This window comes from Frankliniella occidentalis, unplaced genomic scaffold (genome assembly GCF_000697945.3).
Source record: "Frankliniella occidentalis isolate FOCC.00 unplaced genomic scaffold, Focc_3.1 Scaffold42, whole genome shotgun sequence".
NCBI classification, from domain to species: Eukaryota; Metazoa; Arthropoda; class Insecta; order Thysanoptera; family Thripidae; genus Frankliniella; species Frankliniella occidentalis.
The window spans coordinates 592,306-602,142 of record NW_026267172.1 but is presented as its reverse complement, the minus strand read 5'-3'; the positions used below and the strand labels follow the sequence as shown (position 1 = coordinate 602,142).

At 50.4% G+C, this 9,837-nt stretch overlaps 2 protein-coding genes across 2 annotated transcripts in view; one reads left to right on the top strand and one right to left on the bottom strand.

The window, feature by feature from the left end:
• The window catches only part of LOC113214223 (flotillin-2), a 203,807-nt gene that overhangs the window by 28,295 nt on the left and 165,675 nt on the right, over positions 1–9,837 (bottom strand). The gene's annotated exons all lie outside the window — the stretch shown is intronic.
• Positions 2,832–9,687, top strand: LOC127749273 (glucose dehydrogenase [FAD, quinone]-like). The gene is made up of 6 exons (XM_052266731.1): positions 2,832–3,193; positions 7,233–7,448; positions 7,658–7,828; positions 8,308–8,661; positions 8,745–9,197; positions 9,275–9,687. Exons 2-6 carry the CDS (start codon positions 7,235–7,237, stop codon positions 9,643–9,645), a joined length of 1,563 nt encoding a protein of 520 aa, XP_052122691.1. The 5' UTR covers positions 2,832–3,193; positions 7,233–7,234; the 3' UTR covers positions 9,646–9,687.

Here is a 9,837-nt window from a genome sequence, read left to right as displayed (position 1 = left end):
CTCCAATTTTTAAAGGAAAAACTCTTCGTATTTTAAGGAGACTTTTTCAAAAAAAATGACGGAAATTGCCGCATTTTTGAAGGACACTTCCATAAAATCTGGGTAGTTTTTCCTCAAATGTGGGAGGCTGATGTCAATTTTACACGGTTTTCCATTATTTTGGTAACAGTGATTGTGATTCGGACGGATTGGGACGGGGGACGCCAGTCCACAGTGAATGGGAACATGACGACGTGACGACGTGACGAGCTGTGGTCACGCCCGTGACGGGCGGCCCTACGTCGTCACGCCTCGGCCCCCACCCTTCGGCCTGGGCGTGACGCGGAGCGCTAGCACACAACAGAATAGAAAGCTCTCCAGACAGACACTGCAATGCAGGGCGGCTACGGAAGAAGTGAGGTGAGGTGAGGTGTGGTGCCCCCCCCCCCTCCTCATTCTTTCTCGCTCTTTTACACACATCCCCTTTCTCCCTTTCTCTCTCACTCCCAGCCGGGTCGACGCTACGTGCACCGCGGCACGCGCCGCCCGCTTGTTAGGCAACCCATTTAACTCGCGCCGGGCGCCCCTCCGACAGACGATGCGTTTACGGTCTTCGCCGCTCGAGCTGTTGGTAAAATGGAAAATCGATGCACAGTCACTGAATGCGAAGGAAAATGGAGGCATTTGTCAGAAAAATTCTGTCAACATTAAATACAAGTACACACACACGGAAAGAAAAGATTCGCTGAGTCAGCTAATATATTGACTGGTACGAGGGGGCCACCACTCGCGTAATCCTGTGTACAGATGAGGGTGTAATCCCTATGTAATCCTCATGAATTCAGTGTAATACTTGACCAAATTTTAAACCATTATCACTAGATTTCACCTTATTGTCCAAATTTAACGGTTTTAGAGCCAGGAATTCAACAATATTCATGTGTAATCCCTCAAAATTCACGTGTAATCTCCGTAATCACGTAATCCTGTGTACATCCTAAATTGAAGTGGTGGCCCCCTCGGACTGGTATCTGGACAGACAAGCACATAAACTTCTGTAACCACTATATTGTCTACTCTAATCAATCATTGGCTGTGCCAGTCAAAGATAAGTTGTATGAAGTAATGATTTGCCTGCATCAGTAAGGTAGACCTCGAATGATTTAGGTAAGGGATAAGCTCTCACAGCTAATTTTTGACTGGCACAGCCAATGATTAATGATTGATTAGAGTAGACAATATAGTGGTTACAGAAGTTTATGTGCTTGTCTGTCCAGATAGCAGTCAATATATTAGCTGACTCAGCGAATCTTTTTTTTTCCGTGCATATGGTATCCTGGAAACAAGGCAAAATGCCTTGCATAAAGGGCTAATACGACCGAAAACATACAAGGAAATTTTCCTCAGCATAACAAAAATCGTTGAAATATAGAAAAAGTTTTCGTTAGATTCACAAAATTTTGCTTGAATTCTCTAAAATGAATTTCTTAGAATTTAGAAAAATTGTCCCTCGCCATTTGGTGTGAAAAAAACTGTCGATCAGCATACCAGAGATGCGATCTCAAAGCACACCATACAAAGCCCATGGCTAAACAGGAATGCTCTCGGATATGCTGGTTTAGCAGTGCGCGAAGCGGCATTATCAGTGCATGTTCCATATGGCTTATTTATAAGTCACAAAAATAGTATGTCTCACACCAAGCAAAAATGGCCTCGAATATCTCCAGACCCCACTTTAATATGACCTTACCCGAACCCACTCCTGCTGCGCCGCCGCGCCGCTGCAGAGCGCTTCGGTACAGCGATGGTGGCGGACGTGCGAATGAACGCCTCGCTCAAAGGTAGAAAGTGGATTAGACAAGGGCCGGTAAGGGCGCACTGGCAGCGCACGCCCCGCCCCGCCTCTCACCCGCCAAGCAGGGACTGGACAACGAGCCGTTCGTGCTTTCGCTTTCGGCAGCGCATGTCGTCCGACACGTCGTCATCGCGACACCACGAGCGCCAGGACCAACGTCGCTGCCCTCCCATGCGTCGCATCTCATTTAAGAGCGACATCGCGGTAGCGGTCCCCACAAGGGGAATCCCAAGGGGATTTGGCTCAGGCGCAGTATAATTGCTCCTTAATCCACGCAGATGGCGATTGCCGGCCAAATTGTCTTTTTTAGTCATTTTCAAGGGGCTGTAAACGAAACCGACCCCTCCCTATGTAGCGGGATACAAAATTCAGCACAAAATTCGACGGGCGATCATCATCTACGGAGAGGGCTTAATCCAGAAAGTGCTGCCAATTGTTCGACGATATTGTTGCCCAGTTCAGCCTGTGCAAGCTGCCATAGCGCCTTGTAGGTAGGCAACATCTTGCCTAAAGTGCTTGCGTGTACGGCGGGGTAGCCTCCCCGGAGTCTCGCAGGCGAGGCGACGAGTTCCCGTAATTTGCTGAGAATGCCTTCGGACACCCAGAACACGGATGTCCCCGACAACGGCGTGCTCACCGCGCGGGAGAGAAAGGTAAGGTGGCCATACAGGGAGTTGGACGTCCTACGTCCTACGTGCGGCTTTAGGCTTTGCGGCGATGATAGGGCCGGTCTTTCAAACACACCGGCGGGCTGAGGAGAGGGGTAGAAGGAGAAGGGGGAAGGAGAGGAACGAAAGGAAGAGGAGGGATGGAGAGGAAAGGAAATGTTTAGAAAGACAGGAGGAAGGCTAGCCGGCGTCGGAATGGAGGAGGACGGCAATCCCGTTATCCTGGTCAGGAGCGGGAGAAGTGAGGAAGGGGAAAGAGGCGTACGGGAGGGGGGAGGGGGGAGTGGACGCCGGCATGGGCAGCGGGACGACGCCGCAAGGGCAGGGGCACCACCGTTCAGTCGGTCACCGAGACGCTCCCGACGTGCATCCAGTGCGTGGAGGTTGGTTAGTGCGAGATCGAGTGAGTGAGTGAATGTGAGGGAAAGCGGGAGAGGCATGTCCCAGGACGAGGACAATCACTGGCCCAGAGCGCCGGCAGTGTAGCACCGCGCACCCTTCTTGTGAAGGGAGACCGGCGACGCAGACCTCCACCTCGATCGTGTGTAAGGCCTGACTTTACAACGCCTACGGAGTGTGGAGAAAGGGTAAAAGGCAGTCGTGGCTCCGAGTTGATCGACGACATCGCAGCCCTCAAACGGCTTCCGCCACGAGAACGACGGCCAGGGTCAAGGACACCGTCAACAGACAGGTGAGCTGTTCGAGAATTTTCGAGAATTTTGAACGGCGGCGAGGCGGCGCGGTGCGGCGCGGGCTCGGCAGGGGGCGCGCCGGTTGTTGCACCGTTACCGACCGGGTTCGCGAAACCTGCTGCGACCGCAGCACAGCGGAGCCGGGAACAAGACGCACGCCTCGCGACGCCACGCGGCTGCACGGTTCGAGGGTCAACAGAGCGAGCGATTCGAATTCATCCTGTACACTTAAATCTTTCTGAATTCTGTTTCTCATAAGACTACTTACAGAATTTTAAGCAGCCATAGTTATGCACAACTTTGTATGCACTATTGTGCATAATTAACGATTAACTACCCCCACTGTGAACAAATTCGTGCGTAATTCTGTAAACACTGTTATTCAAATACTGTGACGTCACACTCTACGTAATATGAGTTGTGTCACATTATTTGGAGTATCATGTCACATTCGTTGAAACGCTACATATCCTTGTAACGCTCGGCCCTCACGGACTTGGTCAAGGCTCGGTGCATGGTAGGCGCACCTATGTCACGTCATAAAATATGTGACATGATATTTTAAATAACGTGACACAATTCACACATTATATTATACAGTATGTGACGTCACAGAATTTGAATAACAGTGAAACATTTACAAAATTAATCATGATTTTTATCTGCGTATTGTTAGGACCGCTCGGTCGGGCACGCGTATCGCGCGCCACTTTGTAGTTTCGTGCTGGGGGTCGGTGGCAGCCGAGCAGCGGGGGCGCGGTACCTGTCAGCCAGCCAAGTCTAGTGACGAGCGAGAGAAAATGCGACGGCGACGTGATCGAGCACTCGGGCAAGAGGTTTTCAACTGTCGTAATAGTTAGGAGAATAAAGGTCTGCTGGTTGAACTTGTGGCGTGCAAACGAGTCCTTTAAAAAAAAACAAGGGAGTTCATGAAAACCTAAATGAATGCAGCAGATAGTGTGCACATGATCACGAATGGAGGAGATATTATGTACATGACCAAGTACACACTCCAGCACATACCTTTCAGCATAGGACTTCACGTACTGCACTGGTAAAATAAATGTAGAAAGTTGCACACCAAATGATGTGTAGTTTCTAGTCTGCAGGAACTGAACACTTCATGATGTCAAACTGAACTATGTCAATTGGTGTGCAGACATTTGACATTTCGGTAACGTTTTGAAAACCAGTGACTAGTGTTTAATATTTGCAGAATACGATGTGTGCAGTTCAGTTGAACACCTTGTAATGCGAAGTTGCACACTTGGGTGTGCAATACTTGCACACTTGTTTTACCAGTGTGTACACAGCCATTAACACATCACCTGCATACATGGGCATGTGCACACGATCTCCTACATAACATGTTCATTAATACACACAATATTCTGCGTTCATGTAGGTATTCCGGAGATAACGCATTCATGTACACACTTGGGTATTTAGAGTTGCACATTCGCAGGGATGGGAACATGAGGTGCCGTGACCAGTAGGCAAGCCCACCCGCGCACCTGCATGTATACCCTGTACGACTCTATAAGTAAAGTTATGATCGTGTTCGCGATTTTAAAATTTCATTTACAAATCAAACTTGTACTGTAAATTTGCGAACACTTTTAACGGTGGCCCAGGTATCTAGCCTTGGGAACAAATGGAGCAATCTGGCAGCCCCCACCCCGGCGTTTTTGGTGGTGTACAATTCACACCACGTTGACCCGACCTCCGACTTACACCACTCTCCACCTTGACTGCGGTACAGGTCGGTGTATGACCTGCAGTTATGTAACGGGGTGGACCTGTCCGCTGAGCTGCACTCATAATGCAACATGTGCGTCACACATAAGCTAAAGGCGGATTTGTCGCCAGACACGAGGTACGAGGTGTTGCCCCTATGGATATTTAGTGAAATGTATCTGTGGGCTCGAGTCTGGACTGAAAACTACAATACCCAAGTGCACTGAAATTCGAGTGCTGAACTGCTTAGCACTTTGAAAAGTGCTTGTTAGACGCGAAGTGTTCTGCACTTCTAGGTAGGGCGCCGGCGTTTTAAACACTTAAAAGTGCACTAATACAAAGTTGAACACTTATAAGACCACAACTACCAACACCAAAGACCCAAGTGCGTAAATGTCGCACATTGGTAGGTGTGTAACGGAATTTCTTTTCCCTACGTGCCCTTCCATAAACAAGGCCCCCTCCACTAACTTGTCCAGTTCACACACTCCCTCCCTCCCCCTCTCACTTGCTCCGACCCGGACCCGACCCTTGCGCACGACAGCCCTTCCTCAGTCGCTGAGGTTCGACCGGGTGGAGCGGGGCGGGCGGGCGGACGTCTTGATGTGCAGTGATATGCAGTGAGCAAGTCAGCTCTGTAAGATTTTAACGGTTAGCGGCCGCGCTCCGCTTCTCGGACATCTGCCTCAAATTAGCACAAAGTGAGTAACAACAAGTGTTAGATAAACTGTGCTCCAAAGCGAACGCATACGTTGGGGTGTGGACGGTAGCTGCTGACAGTAGTAAATTTCAATAGAAAACCTAAATGGTTTTCTACCTGGTTTTCACTATTGTTTGTTTTATTCTGGTCAGACCAGATTGCTCTTCCCACTTTTGTAGTTGTCATGTGCGTGCGGGCGGGTTTGCCTGTCGTCGCTCTTATGGACAAAGCTAATGCGAACTCTGTGCGAACTCTGTGCGAACTCTGTGCGACCAGCACTTGCTGGGACGCAGGGGATGGGCCGACTGGGGCCTGACTGCGTGACCCGAGTTACGGGTGGCTCCAGTTCGCCACGAACAAGCAGTCGTGATGACCCTTTTTGAAGTTGAAGTTGAATGGGCGTGTGGTCGAGTGCATTTCTCACACGAGACCGTAGGGCGCCTTGGTAAGCGACAAGACGGTAGGCCAGCCCGCACCCCACAAACACGCCTAAATTAAGTCCAGCATTATGAATTAAGTACAGTATTGTGAATTAAGAACAGTATTAAGTATCATTTAGTACAGTATTACTAGGAAAAAAAAAGACGTCGCAAATCTTCCACCGTGCACTGACGCGATTCTTATTTCATCACTATTGGACCAATGGTGTAAACTGAGAAGAACTATTTCAAAAAGACTGAAATTGAGTGATGAAAGAATTAATGTTGATACAACTTGGCAGATAGAGGATTAGTCCATACTCTACAAAAAGAAGCGTACCAAAATGCCACAAGTTGAAGTGTGAGGTTACAGAAACATCTGCCAGCAGTGCTGTAAAATGAAATTCTAGAACAACTATGCGACTTTTTTGACGTAGTTTTTTCTCGAATAATCACATTGACTTGTCGTAAGTTTACGAATGCAATCGTCTGCAACAAGGACTCCTCAAATAGTGGAACCACCCACGGCTACCCTAGTTCTCCCAGGTTTATTTTTTTCCAGATATTCTAGCCTGGTTCATTGCTAGGCGCGTGGGCAGCTTGCGAGTACTTTGAATATTATTCACTTTCATTGGGTGAACAAGACAAAATATTGCTTTTATTGAAAGAAAAAAATACCTCCGGAAATGGTGTGGCCGGTGCGCCCCGCCACTCAATAAAGTTCCACTTTTCCCGGGTGAGTGAAGGGGCTGCCGACCGGGTGGCTTTGCTAGACTTACAGAGGCCTTTAATTACATTGTAAGCGCCCGGCGGGGCGGCACCGACCACTTTCACCCCACGCGCCACAGACACTACCCGGATTGGTGTCGCCAGACTTATTGCATCATGTGGCCACACGCCAGCCACAGAACCCGTCGCTCAATAAAATGTGACAATAAAGTACTTCTTAGTTGCACTTGATAAAGTGATCGATATTCAATGGAACAGTACAATCTAGCAATTGCCTGATATGCCCTTTTACATAACCTTGTGAATTAATTTCATCAAACAGCACAAAACAGCATATCGTAGAATATAGATAAAGCCAACATTTTTCAAAATTTTTGTTTTGGACTGTGCTCTGAACGGTTTAAACTGCGCGGCTTTGTGACAACGTATGCTGATTGTTTGCTCTGTTTACAGCCATGAGCGGCATCGTCGGCCTGCCGGCCGCCCTCACCGGGTTGGCCGGGGTGGGCAACCTCGTGTCGAACGCCGCGTACTTCGTGCCTATGTTGGTGGCCGCCATCGCCTACTTCAACTACGACGTCATGGACCCCGAGTCAAGGCCCATCAACGTGCCCACTGAGGAGCTATGGCCAACGTACGACTTTATCATAGTGGGGGCCGGGTCAGCAGGTAAGACTGAATCCTTAAAATTATGCTTAAATGGTCTTGGAAATATTAACAAGTGTCTTGCAAATAATTCCAAACTATCCAAAGCACAAAAATTTCACCACAACACCAGTTCATGTTCTGCACTTTTTGTAGCGCAATAACAGAGAGGGTATCTGAAAATGCCCGTCCAGCATTGCATTCCCCACTTGAGCTTCTTCGTTCTGCCTTAGGCGCGGTCCTGGCCAACCGGCTGACCGAGGTGGACAACTGGCGCGTGCTGCTGCTAGAGGCCGGGCCGGACGAGACGGACATCTCGGACGTGCCGCTGCTCGCGGGATACCTGCAGCTCAGTAAGCTGGACTGGAAGTACAAGACGGAGCCCCAGGGTACCGCGTGCCTCGGTAAGCGAAGGGGCGTCGCACAGTACAAGTTTGAAATATGCATAATTCACTGGGAAAAGGGGCTATTTCGTATCTTTTGCAGGGGCGCTAGAGACATTTCAGTTAACGCTCTTGTAAAGGAACTAAAGAGCTCTAAAGGTGCTGAAACCAACTCGGCTGAAATCTACACTCTATATGTGAAGGAACCATTGTTCCAAAGAAGGCAACGTTTTCATGTAAATTTGAACAAATTATGTGTAAAACTTTGGACAATTTGTCCAGTTTTAAGAAAAAATTGTGTACCGTCTGGATGTGCACGAAAACGTCGCCCTTTTAGGAACAAAATTGTCCCTTTAAATTTAGAGTGTATGTATAAAGCCTCTGTCAGTTTTAACTTTCCTTCTGAGGCACTAACCCTCTAACAGCGTTAAAAGGTGTTACTGAAAAACTTCGTGTTCCTAACGCTGCCATGTCAACCCTGTGTGTCTGTTTCTTCTCAGGTATGAAAAACGGACGCTGCAACTGGCCGCGTGGCAAGGTGATCGGTGGCTCCTCCGTGCTCAACTACATGCTGTACGTCCGTGGAAACAAGAAGGACTACGACCAGTGGGAGGCCATGGGCAACCCGGGCTGGGGTTCGGAGGAGACGCTCTACTACTTTAAGAAGAGCGAGGACAACCGCAACCCGTACCTGGCGCGTACGCCCTACCACTCGCAGGGCGGCTACCTGACGGTGCAGGAGGCGCCCTGGCACACCCCGCTGGCCGCCGCCTTCGTGCAGGCCGGCGTCGAGCTGGGCTACGAGAACAGGGACTGCAACGGCGAGCACCAGACCGGCTTCATGATCGCACAGGGTAAGCTAATCCACCGTATCTGCTCGGGGGGATTTGGAGTGAGAGGTCATCTAGCTAACCACGCTCTCTTGCACGTCCTCCAGGCACCACACGGCGCGGCGCCCGGTGCAGCACGGGCAAGGCGTTCCTGCGGCCGGCCCGCCTGCGCAAGGGCCTGCACGTGGCCATGAACGCGCACGTCACCCGCGTCCTCATCGACCCCAAGACCAAGGTGGCGTACGGGGTCGAGTTCCGCCGGGACGGCACGATGCACCGCGTGCGCGCGAGCAGGGAGGTGATCCTCTCGGGCGGCGCCATCAACAGCCCCCAGCTGCTCATGCTGTCCGGGGTGGGGCCCCGCGACCACCTGCGCTCGCTCGGCATCCCCGTCATCCAGGACCTCAAGGTCGGCCACAACCTCCAGGACCACATCGGCCTCGGCGGCTTCACCTTCATGGTGAACAAGGAGGTCTCCATGGTGCAGAACCGCATCGAGAACGTGCCCGCCGTGCTGCGGTACGCCATGTTCGGCGACGGGCCGCTCACCGTGCTCGGAGGTAAGCGCCGCGAGGGTAGGCAACCCATCCGACTCCATCCAGCGCATGATTCACTCCCTTTCTCTCGTGCCGCCCAGGTGTCGAAGGCCTTGCGTTCGTCAACACGAAGTACGCCAACGCGACAGACGACTGGCCCGACATCGAGTTCCACTTTGTGTCCGGGTCCACCAACTCGGACGGCGGGCGGCAGCTGCGTAAGGCGCACGGGCTGACCGACACCTTCTACAACACCGTGTTCGACCCGATCAGCAACAAGGACGTCTGGTCCGTGATCCCGGTGCTGCTGCGCCCCCGCTCCAAGGGAGTCATCCAGCTGCGCTCCAGCAACCCACTCGACTACCCCCTCATCTACCCCAACTACTTCTTCGACCCGCAGGACATGAAGGTCCTCATCGAAGGCGTCAAGATTGGCGTGGCCATCAGCAGAACCAAGTCCTTCCAAAGGTGAGGAGCAGCGCATACCTGCAACAAGAAGAAAGATACAGTTAAACAGTATTCTGCTAAACTCTTTACACAATAGTGGTACGTTGCTATTCACGAATATCCGATGGCATCAACATAAACTGTGAAAAATTGTTGTAAATTTTACTGGATTTGTTTCCATGTCATAAAATTGCAATTGAAAATTGTAAAATTACAA

Coding starts and splice junctions, on each gene's coding strand:
- LOC127749273 (XM_052266731.1), top strand. CDS start 7,235: ATGAGCGGCATCGTCGGCCTGCCGGCCGCCCTCACCGGGTTGGCCGGG. Junction 7,449..7,657: donor AGTGGGGGCCGGGTCAGCAG/GTAAGACTGAAT, acceptor GTTCTGCCTTAG/GCGCGGTCCTGGCCAACCGG. Junction 7,829..8,307: donor CCAGGGTACCGCGTGCCTCG/GTAAGCGAAGGG, acceptor GTTTCTTCTCAG/GTATGAAAAACGGACGCTGC.